The 22,756-nt window shown below is 55.4% G+C and overlaps 1 protein-coding gene across 3 annotated transcripts; it reads right to left on the bottom strand.

Annotated features, from left to right (window-relative positions):
* Window positions 1–272: 272 nt before the first annotated feature.
* Window positions 273–21,726, bottom strand: PLEKHM1 (pleckstrin homology and RUN domain containing M1). 3 transcript variants are annotated; one of them, XM_066205216.1, is made up of 13 exons: window positions 21,705–21,726; window positions 20,607–21,037; window positions 16,566–16,647; window positions 14,843–15,090; window positions 12,854–13,489; window positions 11,316–11,667; window positions 8,857–9,091; window positions 7,507–8,409; window positions 5,816–5,961; window positions 5,452–5,645; window positions 4,947–5,010; window positions 4,380–4,537; window positions 273–1,029 (listed from the first exon to the last, which is right to left on the bottom strand). In XM_066205216.1, the coding sequence occupies exons 3-13, from the start codon at window positions 16,605–16,607 to the stop codon at window positions 906–908; spliced, it is 3,102 nt and encodes a 1,033-aa protein (XP_066061313.1). In that variant the 5' UTR covers window positions 16,608–16,647; window positions 20,607–21,037; window positions 21,705–21,726; the 3' UTR covers window positions 273–905. The 3 variants fall into 3 exon arrangements, with proteins under 3 accessions (XP_066061313.1, XP_066061315.1, XP_066061314.1); XM_066205218.1 differs by having other exon boundaries at window positions 8,857–9,088; XM_066205217.1 differs by lacking the exons at window positions 20,607–21,037; window positions 21,705–21,726 and adding an exon at window positions 19,936–19,998.
* Window positions 21,727–22,756: the final 1,030 nt, after the last annotated feature.

The raw sequence follows: 22,756 nt of genomic DNA, 5'->3' as shown, positions 1-22,756 counted from the left end.
AAACAACAACGGCAGAGGCTGACACCAGCGGGGAACAGCCGGGAAGGAAAATGGGGAAGGGACCCCCAAACAATTGTCAAAGCGAAACCCTGGAGGATGGAGGATGGGCAAGAAGGATGGAGGATGGGCAGGGAGGATGGAAGACAGAGGACAAGGACCAGGCAGCATCCCCATTCCCAACCCTCTTTCCACAGACACTGTGTCAGGTTCAAACTCTGATGAGGTCCCACTGCAGAGAAGCAAACTCAAAAATCGCTTCATTTGTTGTTAAATAGACTTTAATTATGTTTGCGTGGGGAGGGGTTAAAGGAAAATAAAACTTCTCCCGAGGATGAGCAGCAGCAGGTGGGGAGGAGCGGCCCGGCTCTCCCCAGCTCTTCCCGGAGGCCACGGCCCTGGCTGGGCTCTCTGAGCGGGAGATGCTCGGGGCACCCAGAGTCCCCCTGGGGCACGCAGGTCCCTAAAGGCACAAGTGTCACTTTGTCCCCTCCCTGTATGGGTCCACCACCCAGAGCAGCCCAGTTGTGCAAAACCCCCATGTAAAAAAATACCGGTTTTCAGTATCCTAAAAAACTAGAGCTTTGATCAATGTCAGTTCTCCACACCCTTGACTGGAATCCTGGGATGACACCCTGAAGAGCCGCTGGGTTCCACTGGGAGGGGACACTGGCACCAGGAGGGTGACAGGGAACAGCACCCGGTTAGTGTGAAGGGGGATGGATATTTCCAGCCCCCTTCTTTAGCCCTGGGTGGGCAGAAGGTCCCTCTGTGGGGCAGGAACACCCAGTCCACATTGTCCCTGTCCCCAGGGCGGGGCCAGGCGCAGGACGGGCTCAGGCAGGGAGGGTCTGCTCCGTCTCTCCTGCCATCCCCATCCCGAGGGCAGTGTCGAGGTCAGTGCCAGGCTACAGGCTGGGCTCTGTGCTGGCCTCCAGCTGCCGCTGGTACCGCTGCCGCCGCTCGCAGCGCGGGCACGACGGGGCCCGGGCGTGGCAGTCCCGGTGGAAGACAGTTTTGCATTCACTGCACCTGGGAAAAGAAGGGAACAAACCCACTGTGTTGGTAACATCAGAGCAAAGACCAAACCTCCCCCGCTGAACGGGGGGACAGTTCCCTGTCCTGGTGTGTTTTGAACGCTCACTGAGCAGAGCCCCAGCTCCAGCTCAGGAGGAGCCTTGAGTGCGGGAGCAGCAGCTGCTTGAGGGGAACATCCACCTCAGCAGCTCCTCATCCACCTCAGCAGCTCCTCATCCAGCCTAGCAGCTCCTCATCCAGCCCAGCAGCTCCTCATCCAGCCCAGCAGCTCCTCATCCAGCCCAGCAGCTCCGAGCGCAGTGGCCGGAAGGAGCGCGGTGGGTGCTGCCAGCAGCTGCCGATGTGTGAGAGAGAAGGGAGTGAGGTTTGAGCTGAGGTTTGTGCCCTGCTCTCCCAGCACCGAGTGCAGCTTTGAGGGTGTGACAACACTCCCTGCAATAACAAACCCTGTGACACCAAACCCTGGATATTGACCCTTGTGACACTGATCCCTTGACACCAATCTTGTGACACCAAGCCCTGTGACAGCATTGCTGTCTGGGACCCTCCGCTTGGCACGGCTGGAGTGGGACACCCCCCCTGACCTGCATGTGGCAGGGAGGCTGTGGAGACAGTGAAGCTGCAGGGAAGGGACAGGCAGCCAGGAGGGAGCGGCCCTTGAGCAGGTGGCTCTGTGGAGGTGTCGGAGCTCCCTGATCTGGCTCAGCAGCAGCAGGAATGTGACACCCTGCGAAGGACGCCAGCTGAGGCAGGGGTTTCACTGCTCAGTCACCAACATAAATGTCCCTGCTATGAGGGCTGAGGTCAATTTTTGGGTTGTGATCCCCAACTCCTCAGTGACAGTAAAATGCGGCTCAGCCACATGCCAGCGGGGCAGCCACATTTACCTTCGCTGTGCAAATACCTGGTGCACAATCCATGTGTGAACAGCACAAAACACCTTAATTCCCCAAAGGATGCGTGGGACAGAGGCAGAGAAACACCCGTCAGTGCCAGGAAAGGGACCACATCATCACAGCTGGGGCCAAATCCTGCTCTGGAGAGGTGCTGCAAACCCTGAGGGACTCAGGACACGAAAAGGCTCGTGCATGAACAGGGAGGATTTGGGATGGAAAATACGCTTCCATGTGGCCTCTCCGGATCAGCAGCGGTGGTGGCTGCTCCCCAGGTGTGGGGGGATTTGGGAAGCCGGGTTTTACCCGGTGTGGTTCCGAGTGGGAAGTGGCATCTCCAGTCTCCACCTCCCCACGAGCTGCCGGAGCAGGAGAGGGTCCTGTGCTGGCGGGGTCATTGTTTGAGGCGTTGCAGACACATCCTGCAGCGAGTGTCGGTGTGACCCGGCAGCCCCGGGGCGGGCAGAGGGGCAGGAAGCCGCGTTCGGCTCCGTGAGGATGTCGGCTGAGCCGCTTTCCTGCTGCTGTACAACCTCCTCCGTCAGGGTGAGAAAGAAAGACGTCAACAAACTTCAGAGCTCGGCTCCACGGGACACGAGACCTCCGGCCGGCCGCCGGCCAGCTCAGCCCTGCGCGCCAGCACTTTCCAGAGCCCGGCTGCTCTTTTTCCAGGGAAAATCGGTCCCCTGGGGATGTTGTTGTCCTCGATAATGAGCTCAGTGCTGTCCCTGTGGCAGGGAGGGGAGCGAGCTGCGCTGCTCCTCCTCCGCGGAAATACTCGCAGCCCTGGAACACATGGAGCACCCACGGATGCCAGTATCCTCGGTATTTTCTGCAGGTTCTGGGTGTTGCTGCTCACTTTTAGGGATTGCCAGGCAAAGTGAAGCCCCGCAGCACATGAGCCTGTGAAATCTCTCTGCCAGGATTGTGCTCAATGCCAAATGGGCTAAGACAGCTCAAGAGGAAATGGCCTCAAGTTGCCTCAGGGGAGGTTTAGGTTGTATATTATGGAAAATTTCTTCACTGAAAGAGTTGTCCAACTCTGGCAGAGGCTGCCCAGGCAAGTGGGGGAGTCACCATCCCTGCAGGGATTTAAAAGCCCTGTGGATGTGGCACCTGGGGACATGGGTCAGTGGTGGCCTTGGCAGTGCTGGGAGAACTGGACTCAATGATCTTACAGGGCTTTTTCAGCCTGAATGATTCCATGATCCTATGACATAACCACAAAGATGTGGATGTCTCCACCTACAATGGAGCAGGCTCCTTGGCTGGAAGGGTTTGACTTCTTCAGCAAACCCTGATGGTGGTGGGGATGAGTTCCCCTTTAACACCATCATCATCCTGATTCCAACTTCTGTCCAGCTGCTGTACCCTGACCTGCAGCCAGCCCCACTGCAGGACAGGTCCCTCTGCCTGTAAGGAATGGAAGCTCTGCAGGGAGGGGAAAAACCCAGAGAGAGCCAGTATCACCCCTCTCCTGATGGGAACATCCTCAGCCTCTCCCAGCACATCCCACAGTGCTGCCCCCCAACCATCTCTGCTCCCAGAGCAGCTGTGGCTGCCCCATTCCTGGAAGTGCCCAAGGCCAGCTTGGACGGGACTTGGAAGGTGTCCCTGTACGTGGCAGGGGGTGGCACTGGATGGGCTTTAAGGTCCCTCCAACCCAAACCATTTTAGCATTGTATGAAATCTATGTCTATGTGTCTGTCCTTCCTTCCATGGCTGTAGAGGGATGTAGGACAGTCCCACTGCTGCTTCCCCTTCCCTCCTGCAGCCCCTGCAGGGGGTCAGACTGACACTGAGAGGAGAGGCACTGGCCAGGTAAGCAAGACAGGGACATACAGAACCTTCCTCCTCCTCCTCCTCCTCCTCCTTCCAGCCCCTTGGCAGCCCTGGCACCCAGCAAGGCCTTTGCAGGCTGACAGCAAGGTGCTGGTGGCTCTGCATCTTCAGTCTGCAAAGCCACCTCTCTTGGTGACATCCCGGCTCTGTGAGGATGGTCTGCTCCTGCCCCAGCTGGTCCAGATTTGGTTTGGAGCCTCTGGATCTGATGAGTTCCATGAGGACAAGGGCATAAGGATGTGGGAACGGTGAGGATGAGTCCCGCAAAGATGGGGGAACCACAAGGACGTGGCTCCCACCAGGACATGGGCACCATGAGGATGTAACTCCCACAAGGACACGGGTACAATGAGGATGTGGCTCCCATGAGGACATGGGCACCACAATAAGGTTCCCATGGTTGAGGACATGGGAACCACAAGGTTGTGGGCATCACGAGGATGCACAACCACCTCCGAGCCATTTCCAATTCCCCACATGCCTTGGATGTGGGGTCTGCTCGCAGACCCTGAGCAGAACTTAGGGGCTGGTTGGGGCTCCTGGTGTAAGCCAGGCTGTGCCCCTGGGTGTCCTGGCTGCAGTGGGATGGGGCAGAGGTGGCTCACTCACCTGGTGGTAGTGTCGAACTCGAAGGGGAAGATGATGTCGCTGCTGTTGCAGATCTGGCAGATGAAGCCCCGCTGGGTGCACAGGTCGCAGCTGTAGACGTGGTGGGAAGCAAACTGCAGCAGTGACTGCAGGAAGGTCTCGAAGACGCCGTCGGCGATCTGGGGGGACACAGGGGTCAGTGCTCCTGGAGCCCGGCCCCGGCGGGGTTTGCTGTGTCGCACCCATTCTTTGGGCTCCAAAACAACCCCCACCCCACGTGCCTGGGCTGCAATGGGACCCCAGATTGCGGAGAGCAGCACCCACAACCTGCCAGGATGGGGCTCCCAGCTTGGGAATCACTGAAAAGCCCAATTGTTGGGAACCTCCTGCTGAAGGAGCAGCACGTGGTGTCCCCACAGACACCAGGGTGTTTTCACCTGGAAAACCCCAACAACTGCACCAGGGGGCTTGGAGCAACCTGGTCTAGTGGGAGGTGGAAGTGGATGGCAGGGGGTGCGACTGGGTGGTTTCTAAGGTCCCTTCCAACCCAAACTATTCTGTAATTCCATGACCATGCACAGCTCTCACCTGGCTCAGATCAGCCACACTGTATTTGTGGGGACACTCCAGGAGGTAATGCCTGTGATCAAGCCTGCAAAGAAGCACAGAGAGGAAGGGGGTAGATGACCTCCATCAGAACTCCAACAGCTTTGGAGCAAGGAGGAGCCCGGATGGAGAAGCCTCGACGTGAATCACTGCAGAGTCCATTTTCACATCCCAAATCCTGCCCGCTGTAAATCATGTGAGAGCATTTCAAAGGGGAGGAAAAAAAGAAAAAAAAATCTCATCTATTTTGCCAGGTGTTTCCTGTCCAGCCAGAAGCTCCTCAGCCAGGAAGGTATTTCCTGAGTCACAGCTCATTGTGCTGACCCAGCCAGCAGATGGATAACTCCTTAGAGTAGATGATACGGAGGGAAAAAAACAGTCTGAGCCTTGGCAGCACTGCTCCTTGCTCCCATGGTGAGTGAGGAGGGGGACCAGGAGACCACCAGAGTGCCAAGAGAGGGCAATGTCACCCCGGGAAGGACCTCACCGTTTGCTGAGCTCCTTCAGGGCGCCGCTGCGGCACATGATGAGGTAATCCCCCAGCAGCTTCAGCTGCTCCCGGCTGCGCAGGATCCGCCCCATCCTCTCCACGTGCTCGTAGAGGCTCTCGTTGACCAGCTTCAGGTCAATCAGTGGCTGGTTTTGGATCTGTGTGAGGAACTTCAGGGCCTGCTTGCACACCTGGGGCACAGACAGAGGGGACAGGTGGACACAGACCGTGGAGCAGCCCTAGAACTTGGAGGGAGGTTGGGAGCGGTCATTTCCAGCCCAGGGAATGCCCAGATGGACCTTCTGGAAGCAGATGCTGGAGTGTTTTCCTGCTCCCTGCATGGACCCAGGCCTGGACTCACCCCTCGTTTGGTGAGATCCCAGTTGTGGATGAGGCGGGAGGGGATCACGGTCTCCTCGTCCCGGTGGCAGCTGTCGCAGTAGTAGAGCCCGGAGAAGGCGCAGAGCTTGGGCCTGGCGAAGGAGAAGCCAATCTGCCGGGAGCAGCCTGTGGGAGCAGGGGGTGAGAGGGGACTGTGCTGCCCACAGCCTCTGCCCACCACTGCCAGGATGGGGGAGAAACTTTTGGCACCATGGAATTGAACAATGAAGTTTTGGGTAAAGGTAGAGACCACCTAAAGCACCTGCAGGACATTCAGTGCGAGGCTTCCGGCCCCCTCCTCATGGATTTAAGCCTATGATGGTTCAACAGTTGCTGCTTCACTCTTTCTCCATAAAAAGGAGGCGGAACTATCTGTGAACCCATTTTTATCCATCAAGTGGTTCAATTGTTTGGGGGTTTTTTTGTTTGTTTGTTTAGGAAAAGTGAATTCTGGCAACATCCCAGTGGTTTTGGGAAGAACCTAAATCTTACTTGCTGTCCCATCACCTCCACCAGTAACTTTGCACTATTTTGCCTGTGCTCAGCCCTTTTCTTTTCTGCTGTTGTCACAGGGTACCAAAACCTCATCTGCAAGGGATGAGATCAGGATGGATTAACCCTGAAACACCTTTATTATAGCAGTGGGGAACCCACTACCCCATCCACTGCACTCTGGAATAGCTGGAGTTCATCTCCCCAAAATATTCATGGAGATAATGTGTTGCTTTCTGAATTAATAAGAAAAAAACAGCCTTTACTGCTCATTAGTCTGAGATGGAAGGGAACACATTGGGTGTCAGGCTGGGAGTGGGGTGAAAGCAGGGCAGGCAGATCCCTAAAAAAAAACCTACACAGAAAAACTGCAAATTTGTCTTTTTGGCTTGTGGCTTCCAGCTGTGGGGAGGTGGAAGATGCAGGACAGAGCCTGGAAGGGAAGGCAGAGACCAAACAGACCAGAAAAAAAAAATATATGAAAAAAGGAGAGAGATTAAAAGAAAAAAACCCAACCTGCTGGAGGGTACAAGAAATATAATTGAAGCAGGAAAGAAATCTGAAATTTAATTAACTTAGCAAGGTAAAGAGCAAATTACAGCTCCCGTGGAGGTCAGTGAAGGTGCCACCAGAATCTCCCCGTGTGCCGAGAGGCGTCAGGGGAAGGGTAAATGATTGTTTTGCAAAATCAGCCTGTCACACCCATTGCCATCCCTGCTCCCGTGCTGCCCTACTGGAAAAACTGCTCCAGATTGCACTTTCCACACAGGCTGGGGCCTCAAAATGCCCAGGAAGAGAGTCCTGAGCTTCCTGATCTACCTAAGGTTGCTTCAATCCCGGTTTCCCACTGTCTGTACCAAAAGCATCTTAAATGGGAGCCCAGTAACATCCCAGTTAGACTGGGCTGGGAACTCAGCATTGGGGTATCACCCTGTGCCCACAGGACACCAAAGGTGCCCTGACTGGTGACATGAAGCCCCACCAAGGAGATCTTGTGTTGCTGGGATCCCTGGGAAAACAGAGAAGCTGCAGCTGCCCCATCCCTGGGGGTGTCCAAGACCAGCTTGGACAGAACTTGGAGCACCCTGGGATAGGGGAAGGTGTCCCTGTCCCTGGCAGGGAGTGGGACTGGATGGGCTTTAGGGTCCTTCCAACCCAAACCATCCCATGGTTCTGTACCTGCACAGATGAAACTCTGTGAGTCCAGGCCCTTCTCCATGGGGATGGCCACCAGGTACTGCAACAAGAAGCTGTTTTCCTTCACAATGTTCTTCAGGACGACCTGGGAGTGCCCATCCAAGCTGCCCCCCAGGGTCAGCGCCTCCTCGGCGCTCTCCAGGTAGGACATGAGCACCTCTCGGACCAGCTCCCGCCACGAGGCCGCCTCCTCCGCGTTCTCAGCCTGCAGCTTCAGCACAGCCTTGGAGGTGATCACCTTGAAGAAGGAGGGTCCCCCCAGGCTCGTGTCCGGAAGGATGTCCTGGATGGTCTCTATGCCGTAACTGTTGCTTAAAATTTTGTCATTGTTTCTGATTTTAAAGCACTTCAGAGTTTCTAGAGACAGGGAAAAAATAAATGGGACCCAGCTTTTGTCCACGTCCATGTACAGAACAGCCTCTTTGATCGCATCCAGCTCTGCTTCTGGAGCTGGAGTCCAGTCCAAGCTGTTCCCAGGCACGTCACTGTACTGGAGAGCACTGGAATCGCCCTTGGGCTGGGCTTCGCCTCCATCCTCGGAGCACTCCAGAGTCTCCCAGTCCTCCTCCTCCAGCTGCGGCCGGCACTTGCGCAGCGCCTCGCGGATCCTGTCCAGCCAGTCCTCGGCCTCGTCCTGGGAAGGGGCTCGGAGGAAGAGCTTTTTCCCCAGGAAAACCAGCTCGAAGCGGCCGTCGGAGTGGGTCAGCGCCAGCGACTCACAGCGCAGCAGGGAGTAGGTCTCCACGCAGATCCGCTCCTCGTGGTCCAGGAAGAGCCGCAGCTCCAGCGGGGACAGCTCGCAGGAAAACTCCTTCCAAATCCCCATGGCTCCTCGCCGTTCCAGGCTGCCCAGCTTCAGCAGCCCACGGAAAGGGTTGGAAAGACCTGGGGCAAGAGATGGCTCGGTTTAAGTGAGAGAGGGGAAGCTAGTGGAGAGAGAAAAGCCGAGAGAGGCTCAAAGCAAGCACCCAGAGGCATGGCAGGGATGAGAGCCAGTACTGCTACATGGTGGGCTGGGGCAGGAGCTGACGGGATCTTGGTCTCCATCACTATCCGCTTGCATTTGGGTTTCTGTCCCCCTACATTTGGGTTTTGAGGCTGGGAACAAGTGGGATGAAGGAAAGGCATCCCATAAGGGTGGTCAGACCCTCTCCCACTAAAATGCTTCCCACCAGAGCTTCCCTGGGCTCAGCAATGCCTTGGGAAGCTGCTCACTGCCTTGTGTAGCTCCCAGTGCTGCTATCAGCTCACACCACCCAATGGCCCTCCCCAGACAGCCCATCCCCACTGGAGCAGTCCCCAAGCATGAGGGCAGCAGGAGGTGGCACGTACCCATCTGTCTGCGGTGCACCACACTGAAGCCCTTCTGCTCCCGCTCTGGGGACATTTTGGGCTTCCCAGTGTCCGAGGATGGCACGGAGAGCCTCTCCAAGTCCAGAGCACTGACGAGGCCCGGGGCTGGCCCCTCACTGTCTGCCTCTGGCCCAAAGCCATTGGTGTTGGCTGTGCTCCTGCTGCTCTCTCCTGGGGAAGGTCTGTAGAAATCATCTTCTGAGATCCAGTTCTTCTTTTCAAAAACGAAATATTACGAATTATTAAGCTCATCAAACACCCTGTGCCCCTCAAACAAACACATCCACAGCAACCCCTCCTTGGGGGCTTCTGCTGTGCAGCCCAAACCCACTGATGTGTGGATTTAATGGAAGGTGTCCCTGCTCATGGCAGGAGGTTGGGAATGAGATGAGTCTTAAAGTCCCTTCCTCCCCGAACCATTCCACGACTGTCTGTCTTTCTGCTGGCTGTTCCCAGATAGATGGGTCCCCTGCTCCCTCCAGTCAGAGAATGATCCAAGGAACTGTGTCAACAGCTGGAAAATACTGGGATTGTATTCTGATGGGATAACAAAATAAAACAAAAAACAACCTGTTCTCTCCTCCTAAAATCACTGTGGAAGGAGAGCACACGCCCTGCAGTGACCACAGGTCCATGGAGTTTTACTGATGGGGGTGAAATTCCAGCCCTGCCATGGAAGAGCATGAGCTGGAGCAGCAGCACCAGGAAGAACAGAGATGGGGAGAGGCACAGGCACGTCCAGGGTGAAATAGACACCTATGGTTCACCAGAGGATGCTACAGGGGCTTGGGCTATGCAGGGGAAAAATAAGGCAGGGAAAGCAGAAGAAGCCTCTGTCTGCATGTGCCAGGAGAGGATGAGATCCATGAGCTGAAAAAAAAAAATTGGCTGTAGCTTCTCCAGGAGTTTTTCTAGCTACAAGAATCCCAGAATCATTAAGGAAGAAGAGCCCTTCAAGTCCCACCTGTGCCCAATCCCCACCTTGGCCGCCAGACCAGGGCACTGGGTGCCATGTCCAGGCATTCCTTGGACACTGCAGGGATGGGGACTCCATCACCTCCCTGGGCACACCCTTCCAATGCCTGACCACTCTTTCAGTGAAGAAATTCCTCCTGAAAGAAGCAAGGTTCTGGGACAAGGTCCTGGAGCAAACACCAGGAGGAAAAAACAACCCAGCTCAGTGCCCTGGCACAAGAGAGCAGCATTCCTAGACCCTTCCAGGGCTGCATCCCAACAGGAATATCCTTTCAACTCCCCTTTGCGGCCTTCCAAGAGCCTTTTATTTTGAATAACAACCTAAGTGACAGCAGAAGAACTGTCACCACCCTGCGGGGAGGATCACGGGTGGCGGCTCCTGGATTACTCCTGGGGCAGGAATGCAGGTTGCTCCATGAGTCATGGAGAGCAGGGGGAATTTCCTGTTGACACAGTATGTTATACATAGATTAGGTCAAACTGGCTCTGGGCCAGGAGGAAGCAGCGGAAACGGGATAAGCGGGAGGGAACTGAGAGGAGCAGAGAGCAGAAGGAGAAATGGTCTGGGGGGTGTGAGGTATATCCTACCCTCACCAGTGTGGAAAGGATGGGAATCAGGATGGAAACAATGGGAACCAGGATGGAACAGTCAGTAACGAATTAGACAGAGGACAGGGCTGTTCAAAGAATTTCCTAAAAGCAGAAGCCAGTGGATGTGGATCTGCTTCTGATGGCAGCAGGGGAAATCCGGTGCTGCTCAAGACCAACACCCAGGAATGCCATCCCACTCTGGGAACAGATGTTCTGCAGGAGGATTTTCCCACTGGGAAACCAGTTTGTTTCCTGTCCAGTCAACCCTTTTCCCTCCTCTTACGTGGACCATAAATGAAGAAAAGTCCCCATGAGAACCTCGACTCTGGGGCTTTTTTATCACTTGCACACAGCCCGTGGCCAGATTTGTGCAAGAGCTCAACCCTCTCTATATATCTCTAACAAACCCAAAACTTCCTGCTGCAGCTGCTTCTGGAGAGGGATGACTGACAGGCCAGGCAGGGCTTCAAAAGCTTTGGTGCCTCTTTCACCAGGGAATACAGATTTTGATCCAGTTTCTCCCGAAGCAGCTGCATGGCCACAGCCCCATGAGGCGGGAATCATCACTGATAACCAAGTGGGAGCAGCATGGAAGATGGGAGTTTGGAGAAATTTATCCATGGAAGTGTCCAAGGCCAGGTTGGACGGGGCTTGGAGCAACCTGGTCTAGCAGAAGGTGTCCCTGCCGATGGCAGGGGTGGAACTAGATGAATTTTAAGGTCCCTTCCAACCCAAACCATTCTGGGATTCCCTGATTCTAGAAAAGCAGAGTCAATTGGAGCTGTCCCCCGTTTTATTTCCCTTCTGGATATCTATTTCACCACCGGGTACAAACCCAAGGAGATGGGAAGGGAGGGAGCTGTAGCACCTACCGGACACCCCAGCAGGGGAGAGAGCAGGCGCTGGGCCGTGGGGCTGGGGACAGCCTGGCTCCCCTCGCTGCCACCACTCTCTGCTCTGCCCAGACCATCCCGAGGGTCCAGAATTCCAGATGTGCTGCCGGCATCTCCATCCCCATGGCCGGGGGGCGCAGGGTCTCCCGTCTGAGCAGAGCTGTCACTGCTGGGGGGAGGCTGCTGGTGCACTCCATGGGTCGGTGCCGGGCAGGTGGGCAACACCGGGGGGCCTGGGGGAGGCTGGGGGGAGCAGCCCAGCACGCTGGGGAGCAGCTGTCCTTCCGGGGTGTCCGGGCTCCGCCTGGCCTTGCTGAACTCGGACAACACCCTTGAAATGGAAAAGTGATCTATTTAAAGGCAGCTCAATAACCAAAACCTATAACTGCCCCCCCTCCTCGTTATTGCAAATTGTAACCATGTAAAAAGGGCTCAGTGTCACTGCTGGCCTCTGTGGGATGGCAGCATAGTGTGGCTGGAAAATCCCAGTGATGCCAACAGAAAAATGTGGGATTTGTGCCCCACAGAGCATCCCCCCTTCATGGCACGGAACAGGACCCTGCCTGTGAAGGGAGCACTTCCCAATTCCACCCATTAATGGGGTTTAATTTGGTGGGTGGAGGGACAGCACTGGGTGCTCCCCACAGCTCCAGCCCCATGTACAGCTCCTGGACAAGAATTTATAGCCTTGGACCATATGCCAAATTCCAACTGTTTTCATTAATGAGCAATTAACAGTGGAGCCTGGCCAGAGGATCAGCTGTTCCCAAGGTCCCACTCCACTGCCAGCCCCAGAATTAAACCAGCTCAAGATTAAAACTCAAAGGAGTGTCTCCATCATGAGTTTAATCCAATCAAGGCAGGCTCTTCCAGGATCATTGGAAGATGCAAAATCCTGGAAGTAGGGAATGATGCTGTGATAGATGGCGAAGCACAGTCTGCAGCTCCAACTCTTCCTGAAGACAGGGAAGAGGCACCACCCCAAGGCTCGGTTCCCTCAGAGTCACACTCTGAAGGTGACAGCCAAAATATTTATAGATTACTCAGAGTTTATATAACCCTGGAAATCTTTGTGCTGGATGCTTGGCAGCAATAAATCACAAGGATGACAAACCAACAACCTCCCTCTCTGAATGATCTGCCGAAGCTGCAAATTACAACCCTACCCTGTGACCAAACTCATTTGTTTCCCGCTGTGGAAAGCCCTGGAGCATCCCCCAGCATACACCAGGAAGATGTGACATTCCTGAAGCCAGGGAGCAGCATTTTTCTGACGTTTCTGCCCTGGTAAAGAGGACACACACACACTTCAGTGGCCATGAGCTCATTTGCAGTGGCAGCAGGGTCTCAACAAGTCATGCTGAGCGGTTCCTGAAAAGAACAAAAGCTCCTTCCAGAAGGTAAAAAGAGCTTGTTAAAGGCAAAGAGGGAGAAAAACTTCCTGCCAACAGAGAGAAAATAACAAGAGCCCAGAGAGGGTCAAAAATCCCTTTGGAGAGATGTGTGGAGAGACTCACTCCTGCAGGGACCTGTCCAGGTCCTCGGCGGTGGCCGTGCCCAGGTCGGAGTCGCAGGACAGCGGCTCCTCAGCGCGCTCGGGGCTGCGGGCGCAGGGCACCGGGGGGAGGCTGTCAGAGCCCAGGCTGGACGACAGCTGGGACGAGCTCGTGGTGTTCAGGCTCAGCGAGGACGACGTGAGCTTGATCTTGCTGCTGGCTTTGCCGATGGGCAGGACAGGGGCTTGGATCTCGATCTCATCCGACCCCGAGGACTGGGAGATGGAGCCCAGCGATGCTTTCCTGTGGGGTTCGGAGGCCGAGGACGTGAGGGGCTCAGACAGCTCGGACACGGGACACAGACCCGACAGGGACAGCGGGGTGATGGTCCACTCATTCAGAACTGCTGACTTGTAGGAGAGCTCGAAGGTTAAGGACGATAAACCCTGCAAGTAGCAGAGGAGAAACTCGCACTCTTCAGTGTCCAGGAGCAGAGCTGGGGCTTGGTAGTACTCGTGCAGCCGGGTCCGGTCCCGGAGCAGCAGCTTCAGGTAACACTCCATGAGACCGTCGTTCAGTGCCAGCCGCAGCCAGGCCCGGCAGCGCCCCACATCCGTGTTGATAAACATCAGTTGTTCCAGCTCCGAGACAATATTTCTGGGAAAGGAGGAAAAAACCAGAACAGGAATGAGTGGCTCTGTTTTGGTCCATTGTGGGGTGTAGGAGGGTCAGAGCCTTCTTCATCAGACACTGCTCAACCTGCTCTGCTGCAGGGAGTTCAGGAGTTGGGATAAAACCAGCTGTGGAAACTCCCTCTCCTTCATGGAAAATGTGGTTTACCATGGAAGAAAACAGTTTCTGAATGGCCCAAACTAAATATGTTGGTAACGGCCCCAGGCAGTTCTGTGGTGCCTCTGGTTGACCCTTCTCTCTGACTGGAGGCATCTCCCACCCACTGCTTGCACTGGGCGAGGATGCAGAGGGGAGAATCCCTGCTGTCCTTGTGTATTTGTGGGGTTTGTGCTGGCTGGATCCTCCTTGGTGACAACCACGTGTCTAAATTCTCACTTCAAATTTAAAAGCAGTCAAAACACAGTGAAAACCTTTGTGGAAGCCCCAAAGAAACAGCTTGGCTGGGGCTGAGCTCAAGTAATCCCAAACTCCTGAATTCAGCTGTTCTTCCCTAAAATCCAACAGCGACACCACGCTCCCTGATCCTCCCTGCTCCCAGCTCACTGCACACACCTCAAAAACCAGAGCAAAGATTTTGTAAGGCTTCTTTTCTAATCTGTCTCTCAAGACATAAGAAAAAACCTTCAAAGGGCACAAAATATCCCCCATAGCATGTGAAAGAGTTATTTTCATCTGCTCTTTCATAATTCAGGAGTCGGTGATGGAGCTGGATGAGGCTTTCAGAACAATTTGTGTGTGGGCTGTTATTTACTGTGTGTGAACTTGACATAGGGAGTGGCTTAGAAAACCCCAGTAAACAGTGATCACTCAGGAGAGACCTCCTCAAAGGCTGGCTGGAACATAAAGAAATGGGGCCAACCAGGCCCAGCAGATCCAGGCCAAGGGAGAACCCAGATCCTGTGTTGTGCATAAGCAGCTGCTGCTGGAGACCACTGTGGCCACTGGGGTTCCACTGGGCTCAGAAATCCAGCCTGGCACCCAGAAATAAGTAAGAAAGGGGTGTGCCTTCAGTTTCAATCCTCAACTTTTTGGGGACATCAGCTCATCCCCAGCACACACTGAGCAGAGATGTGGGAGCTCAGCCCCTCTTGGCACTGCAGGGGCTTCACTCTGCTACCTCCATCTTCCAGGGTCCAGGGCAGCCTCCCAAGGCCCCGTGAGAACACCCTTCTCTGCAGCTGAGGGGACTGAGCACACAGATGGGGTAGAGACACATCTGTCCATGGAGCCATCCTCCTCATTCCCGGAATCTGAGGGCACCAAAAGAAGGGATAAACCCGAGGGTGTGAATCCCTGTCAGCAGCAAGAGCCACTCACCGATGTGTGATGCTCTTCAGTAGGCCCCAAAAGACTGGCTGGGGAAGGGGGCCCCGACCTCCTGATTTTTTCCCTTTCCCCCCACTCTCTGCCTTGATGTGCTTTGCCTTCAGCCCGTGCACAAACACAGCTTCCAGGGCGCTGCAGAGCGTGTTGGCATTGCCATCATCACTGGTGACCACGGCATCCGAGCTCACGTACTGCTTCTGCAGAGCCTTGATGGCATTCACCAGCTGCTTCTTGATCAGCTGCAAGACAGGAGGTGCAGGTTTGGATTACAAAAGCCAAAATATTAGGAAGGATTTAATGTAAAAGAGCTCAAAAAACAGTAAGGCCTATCCAGAGTGAAGCACCATGTGACTCCTGCCTCATCCTCACCCTTTGGAGCGGCTGAACCGGTCATGCTGGGGACTCACACTCCTGGCATCTGGCTTATTTTGTTATAAAAATAATAATTTATGCAATTTTAGCTGGTGTTTCAGAACTGGGGTTGCCTTTAGAGTGTGTGGTGCTTCCTCTGCAGAAAGGAAATGGCTTAAGGGGATGGGGGAAAAGGAATTGGTTCTTTCCAGGCGCGCTCTTGGGGGAAACACGAGGATTAAGTGCGGGTGAGAAAGGAGAAACTCAGAGGAGGGAATGAATCCCCCGAGCTTGTCAGCTCAAGCAGCATGTGACATGTGACACGGAGCCCGCCAGCAGAAATCAAAGTCATTGACCTCACTGGCTGTGCTGGGTAAACACTCAGGCGACGGGCCCCAAAACAGCAGGGTTTGGAAGGACATTGGGGTTCAGCTGCTGCCCTCAGACAGACTCGATGGCTTCTGAAGCTCGGATGTGGGAATTTTGCCTTCCAGCAGCTTTACTTCCTCTTTCACCAGTTGAAAACAGCAAGTTTGGTGAATTTAACAATTTCACGCTGGTGGAAAAGATCTTTCCTAAAGCAGCTGAGCCTGGATATCTCAACCAGTCTTATTTTAAATCAAGGTTGTGTTTCTCAGCAGGCACTTGGAAACCACCACAAATTCCTCCTCAAATTCCAACCAAACAATCCATGTTTCAGCACCACGCAGCATTCCCAGCAAAGGCTGAATGTTCCCTGAGCAGGGCTCTGCAGATTTTGATTCCAGTCTGGGTTGGCGGCACAAACCCGTATTAAATTTCCAGCCTGGGATATTTTTTTCAGCATCTAAATAAGATTCCCAGCAGCTGTAGCTCAAGGACAACAGTCAGGGGAGTGTGTTCCTTATTTGAGGTGCTGTTTTCCAGCTTTTTCAGCTGCTCCTCAGGTCTGCTGCTCCCTGGAAGGAGCACTGAGGGTTGAGAATAATAAAGAGTGCAGATGATTTTATCAGTCATGCACGGATTCATCCATGGGATGAATAAAACACTTGGGTTTAACTGCTGATGTTGAACTTTGCTTGTCGAATATATTTAGACTCCTAAAGTTGGGTGAAGAGACCCCAAATTGATGGGGACAAGACTTCTTCATCCAGGTATCAGAGCTGAGCACCTTCCCTGCCCCACATGAGGTCTTGCAAAGGCCAAGGTGTGATTTAACCCCTCATTTCCTTTAATCCCCCAACCCAGACAAACCATCAAGGATCCCTTTCCAATATAAACCATCCTAATCCCAGCTGGCAGCACCCACAAGTCCTACCTGTCCCCAGCAGTGCCTGGAGTTGCACTGGGAGCTGTCTGGGGAGCACTGGGGGGTCCGGCTCACCTGGATGGCTTCCTTGGGGTCTTCAGGGTGGCTGGAATGCATCTCTGCTGCTGCCGCTCCCCACGCTGCCTTCACATGTCACCTGTGGGACAAGGAGGGCATGGTTGAGCACCCAGGGGTGCCACTCACCTGCCAGGAGAAGGGCTCCTGGTGTCACCCAAAATGGATTGATCCTGCCCTGAGGCGTTCGGCAGGTGCTCATGGCCAGGACACTGTGGGATCTGAGCTGGGAGTGAGTGACATGGAAAGGTACCGTGATTCCAGGGACAATGCCCGGGGACACTTCCCAGGGACCAGGAGTTTCCGGCAAAATAGAGCACGGCCAAGAGACCAGGAAGGAGTAATGAACTCCTGTGAGGGGCCCTCAGGCAGCCCCCAGGCTGGGGAAGCTGCCAGGCAGGTCTGGCCAGCAGTGTCACAGGCATGGCCAGGGACTGCTCCCCTTGTCCCTGTGTCACCTGGAATGCCTAAGCCCGGAAAAGGCACCCAAAAACCAAATGGGAGTGGCATTAGGTGGCCTGGAGAAGGGCTGTCACCCCAGAGCAGAACCTGGGGAGAGGTGACAATAGTTCAGCTCTCTGTCACATGCCAGAGGAGTGATGCTGCCCCAAACCCAGCTGGGACAGACCCTGTCAGCACAGAGCTGTCTGGGGAGATGGAAAAGAATCATGGAATGCCAGGATGGTTTGGGTTGGAAAGGACCTTAAAGCCCACCCAGGTTCAACCCCTGCCATGGGCAGGAACACCTTCCACTATCCCAGCGTGCTCCAAGCCCTGTCCAGCCTGGCCTTGGACACTTCCAGGGATGGGGAAGCCACAGCTCCTCTGGGCACCCTGTGCCAGGGCCTCCCCACCATCACAGGAGGATTTTCTTGCCAATATTCAATCTGAATCTCCATTTCTAGTTTAAATCCATTCTTCTTTGTCCTGTCACTGTCTGCCCATGTAAAGTCCCTCTCCACATTTTTTAAAAGCTCCTCTAAGTACTGGAAGGCTTCTGGCTTTCCATGAGGCAGAAGAAACCCAGCATCTCCCCATGCTGGGGGGTGCCAGGGCTGCTCTGCTGATTTGGTGGGAGACTGAGAAAAAAACAGTGCCCTTGTTTTATGAAAAACCCTGCAAAAACCTGATTCAAGCAGTCTGAGCAGCCTGGCCAGGTCACTTGCCACTGCAGGGACAACAAGGGACCTTTGACTTCTGACTCTGGACTTCAGGACTTCCTGCCCTGCTCCTCCCTCGGAGCCGTCTGTGAAACCCAGCTGTGCCTGGAGCCTCTGGACAGAACACGTGGTGTCAGAAGGACACCCATGGCACAGCTGGATCCCTCTCCAAACACAGCTGGATGCCTCATCCCACACAGCCGGATCCCTGACCCCACACAGCAGGGCCTGGCATGAAAAAGGGTCCAAGAGCTGCTCCAGCACCTGCTGCTGCTCACAGCTTCCTAAGGATATGAAAGGCCGGAGAAAGAATTTATTTATAGAATCCTAGAATGGTTGGGGCTGGAAGGGGCCTTAAGGATGAGCCAGCCCCACCCCCTCCCATGGGCAGGGACACCTCCCACTACCCCAGGTTGCTCCAAGCCCTGGCCAGTGTGGCCTTGGACACTCCCAGGGATCCAGGGGCAGCCACAGCTGCTCTGGGCACCCTGTGCCAGGGCCTCACCATCCTCACAGGGAAGAATTTCTTCTTAATATCCAATCTAATCCTCTCCTCTGTCAGTGTGAAACCATTCCACCTTGTCCTATCAAACTATTCCCTTAAGCTGGAATCACTTGCCATCCAAATGGAGAAGGAGAGCCCAGCTGTTGGCCACAGGGTTGGATCTGCCTCCAGCAGACAACAGGCTTGGAATGGCATTGATGTCTCAGATTTTATTACAAAGCCGACCCAAAATCCCCAGAGCTTTCTCTGAGTAGAGCTGACAGCATCAACCTGCCCCTCTTCTGCCAAGTCTGGGCAGAAACATGGTTTGCTGAGCAGCTCCTACATGGCCATAGGCAGTCCTGAAGGCAGCACTGCCCAAATCAGGAGCAGTTTAAACCCAGAGTGGCCCAAATCTGCAGTGGCCCAAACCCAGAGCAGCTCAAGTGTGGAGCAGCCCAAATCCAGACATCCCAGACCCGAAACATCCCAGACCAGAGCATCCTGTGCAGGTACCACAGCAGCTGGCCCTGCTGAGAGCAGTAGGACAAGAACTCCTTGGGGCCAAACCCAGGACGGATCCTCAGTGTTTCCAGGGCTCACAGATGATTTCAGAGAAAATGAAACTGTTTTTGCTGTGGCTTGTCATAAGATTTCCTCTCCCTGTGTTGCAACACAGAAATGGGGGAGCACAGGAAAGTTAACCTCTGACTCAGGGGCTCCTGGGGGGGTTGGGGGAGTGAGTGGCTCCTGAAGTGGTAGCAGTGGTTGACAAGGACTACAGGGAGCCACCCCCATCTCTGCCTTCCATACGGGAGGTTCCAGCTCCCCCAGGGCTGGGCAGCCTCTGCCCCTATGCTCACCACCCTGAGGACAAGAGGCACATCCCCTCCCCCAAGACAATGAAGGTGGAAGACCCAAGGATAGGAGAGTCAAGGGTGGGAAATCCAAGAGTGAGAGGAGACCCAGGTGTGGGAGAAGACTCGAGGGTGAGTCCTGAGGGAGATCTGAGGGTGAGACCCTGGGGTGGGAGACTCAAGGAGGGGCACAGGGTGGCATTTCTCATGCCCAGGGAGGCAGCACAGGTGTTCCAGCTCCAGGATCACCGTGGAGTCCTGAGCTTGTCACAGGGAAAGCAGAGGTGACAGAGAGAAGAAAAGACTTCATCTTAGTTTTCCAAACACCTGGTCTAAGTTTTATAAACCGAGTTACTCCCCCAAAACACTCTCCTTTGCCAGCATCACCTCTCCCAGTGCCTGTAGGAGGCGAGAACTGAGAACAACCTGCCACCTTCACCACAGGACTCTCCACTCCCACCACGACCAGTCCAACCAGTTTGTTCCAGCGCTACGAATCCACACAGCACCACTTCTATGGGACAGCATTTTCCTGAATAATGAGTGCAAGGAAGCAGCTCTGAGGAGGATTTCACCGAACAAAATCTTAGGCAAAACACAGGCAAATAGGAACAGCAGCCCTGGCACTGGATTTAGAAAGACCTAGAGGGCTCTCGAGCACTTCCAGGTGGATCCTGGAAAGCCATGGCTGTTCATTGTCATCTTGGAAGATAAAGAGACGAGATGAATGTGCAAACACAGACACAAGCACAGCTACAGCAGAGAAAACCCACCAGGTTTCTGAGTAGTCACCACCCCGACAACTCCGTGGGTGATCCAGGGAAAAGCAAACAGGTGAGGAACAACCCCAGGCAGGGAGACTGACCTACCCAGGAGAAGAGTCATGGTGCGAGGGCAGAGCTGCTGATTTCCCAAACTGCTGCAAACCAGCCAGATTCTTTGGAAACAGCCGGAATCAAGGCTCATGCCAGCAGAGCAGAGCCCCTGTCCCAGAGCTTGGCTCCTTGGTCTCCCAAGAAGCGACGCTCTGTGAGTTATAAATAAACAGCAGGTCACTGCCTGTGCTCTGGGATGGAAAACAACGACAGCAGCGTGAGTGGTGACTCAAGGCCTGGACACAGAGCAAGTCATTTTCCAGGCACGAGTGCTGTGCCAGTCACCCTCTGCCCGGGGGACATGGGACCTCTGGTGGCACGGTGGGTCCAAGGGCTGCTGTGGGGACAGCCTGCTCCTCCTACACAGCTCCTGCTTTCCACCCAGAGCTGAGTGCAGGCTGGGCCCAGAGACAGCCCAGGAGCAGGAAAGCCAGTGGCATGGCATGGGGATTGGCTGGTTGGAGGACAAACCCTCTGGGAACAGCTTGGCGAGGGTTAGGACAGGACAGACCCCCAGCAGAACCCTCATGGTCCGACTTTGGCTCCTTCCCTGTGCCCAGCCTGAGGATGCTGGGATGCCCATGGCAGGAACACAGGCATGGAGGGAGGAATAGGACCATCACACCACCCTCATCCCTCATCCCTATTTGTCACAGCTGACAAACCTGGTGGTGGCTGCAGAAGTGTCACCGCTGATGAGCCCGTCCAGCTCCTGCCCTGCGGGGGCCCAGGAGCAGTGGGGGGAGGAAGAGCAGCCACTGAGCTCCCAGCCTGAGTGGTGAGACTGTGCTACCCAAACACTCCAAACTGGGAATTTCCTTCAGCCTATTACCTACTGCTGCACCAGGCTACAATTTGCCAGAGCCGCAGGGAGAGCAGGGGTTGATTTTCCGTGGTGCTGCAGCCGCTGGAGCCACCGTGCACGGGCCAAGCAGGTTGTGAAAGCCCCAGCGAGTTGAGGCAAGATATTCCCAGGTTTCTATTGCCAGATTTTGTGTTGCTTTGGATTCCCAGTGCTGGAGTTTTCCCGTGGATGTTCCTGGTGCCATCCGGCTGGGGGGGCGGCTCGCATCCCTCGGCAGGGGGATGGCGTTTGCTGTGAGGAAGGCAGTGAGGAAAGGACTGCATTTTACACAAGAATTACCCCGGGCTTGTTTGTAACTGCTCATTTGATGTGAGAAAACGTGATTTATTGAGAATGTAACACACGATAAATCAGGGAAAGCGGTAAGGATCCCACAGGTGCTGGGATCTCTGGCTGGCGGGAGGAATAGGTTGAGAGATTTGGGGTGTCAGCGCTGGTGGGAGTGAACTGAGGAGCAGACACCAAACCCCCAGTGGGGCCCCTCGCAAAGGCACGTCTGACCCGCTGTCCCCACCATGGGATACACGGAGAGGAGGAATGAGAAGCCAAGGCTGCTGGCCGGGCAGCGCAGCGTGCAGGGCCTGGCACGGGCGGGCCGGCGGCTGCGGAGGGGGCTCTGGGGGCACCCGGGTGGCTGGGGAGGGATCAGGGCCTGCCCGGCCGTGGGGAGCAGGGGGAGCAGCGCTCGCTCGCAACACCCCGCACCCGCTGCCAGACCCCATCGCCCGCACCCCGGCTGACCCCGGCATCCCGCACCCCTCGCTAGACACCCCGTCGCTCTGCACCCCCCAGCACCCCATGGCCCTCATCAGCGCGCACGCCCTGCACCCCACGGGAGCCCTCCGCCCGCGCGTCCTGCCAGGCCCCATCACCCCCGGCGCCGCCGGCCCCCGCTCACCGGCTCCGCGCCTTCGGCCGGGAAACCCGGAAGTGCCGGGAGCGCGCATGCCCCGCCCCCGTGACGTCATAGCGCGGAGGGGCGGGCCCAAGAGCGCCAGCTCGCGCCCCACGGGCAGCGGGGCCACGCGCCGTGACCCCGACACGCAGGGACACAGCTGGACACAGCTGGATACAGCTGGGCACACATGGACACACATGGACCCCGTCACATGCACAGGGTGCCCCCAGGATGTCACCGCCCCGGGAAGGCTGCGGCTCCAGAGGCTGGGCTGCGGTGACTGCTTGGGACACCCGGGGCTTCCTGGATCCCCCCTGTCCCAGTCCCCAGGGGACTTTGGGGTGTCCTAAGCATGGCACCCACCAGCAGCATCCTCCTCTGCAGAGAGGGCTCATGGAGCCAGTGGTCCAGGTGCTGGATGCAGGACAGGGCCCAGGCAGGAACCTCTTGTCTCTGGGTAACAGCATTTCCTTAGGCTTCTTCCAACTGGAAGGAAGTATTATCCAAGGAAATAAGAGCAAGTAAATGACAAGGAAACAACAGCTAAAGAACTAGGATCCAAAGAAATATTCTGGGATACAGCCACCATAGAAGCAGAATCCAAGGAAACCCTCAGCAGTTCCTACATCAGAAGAAGAGCTGATGAAAAAGTGCAGGCATTGCTTGTGCTAAAAGTATCTGCCAGGCCCTCGATTCCCATGAAAATTAATCCCTGGGTGTGTAATGCAAGGTACTGGGATGTGGAGAAAGAGATTTTCCTTCACCCTTCAACTTGCTGGCAACACTGGTCTCGGGCTGGGGCGGCTCGGGCAGCGCTTGGGGCAGGGCGGGCTCCAGTCGTGGACACGGAGTCACGGGGGCTCAGAGTCACTGCCGATGGAGAAGATCTCCGGGTTCAGCGCGTCCATCATGTGCCTGATCCCCACCTTGGCAGCCTGGCCAGAGCCCTCAGTGCCACCTCCAGCCGTTCGCTGGACACCTCCAGGCATGGGGAGTCCGCCACCTCCTTGGGCAGCCTCTTCCAAGGCCTGACCACCCGTTCCATGAAGAAA

This window comes from Chamaea fasciata, unplaced genomic scaffold (genome assembly GCF_029207755.1).
Source record: "Chamaea fasciata isolate MVZ Bird 193981 ecotype frontalis unplaced genomic scaffold, bChaFas1.0.hap1 SCAF_27, whole genome shotgun sequence".
In the NCBI taxonomy this organism is placed as follows: Eukaryota; Metazoa; Chordata; class Aves; order Passeriformes; family Sylviidae; genus Chamaea; species Chamaea fasciata.
Note: the sequence above shows the minus strand (reverse complement) of the source record. Positions and strands in the feature narration are given on the sequence as shown.

Bases quoted from the DNA above. Each gene is read 5' to 3' on its own strand.
- PLEKHM1 (XM_066205216.1), bottom strand. From the start codon at position 16,607: ATGCATTCCAGCCACCCTGAAGACCCCAAGGAAGCCATCCAG. The intron at 13,490-14,842 runs GTGAGTGGCTCT...CTCCTTTCCCAG, and splicing joins CTGAAGAGCATCACACATCG to AAATATTGTCTCGGAGCTGG. The intron at 5,011-5,451 runs GTGAGGTCCTTC...GCTTCTTTGCAG, and splicing joins CTGAAGGAGCTCAGCAAACG to GCTTGATCACAGGCATTACC.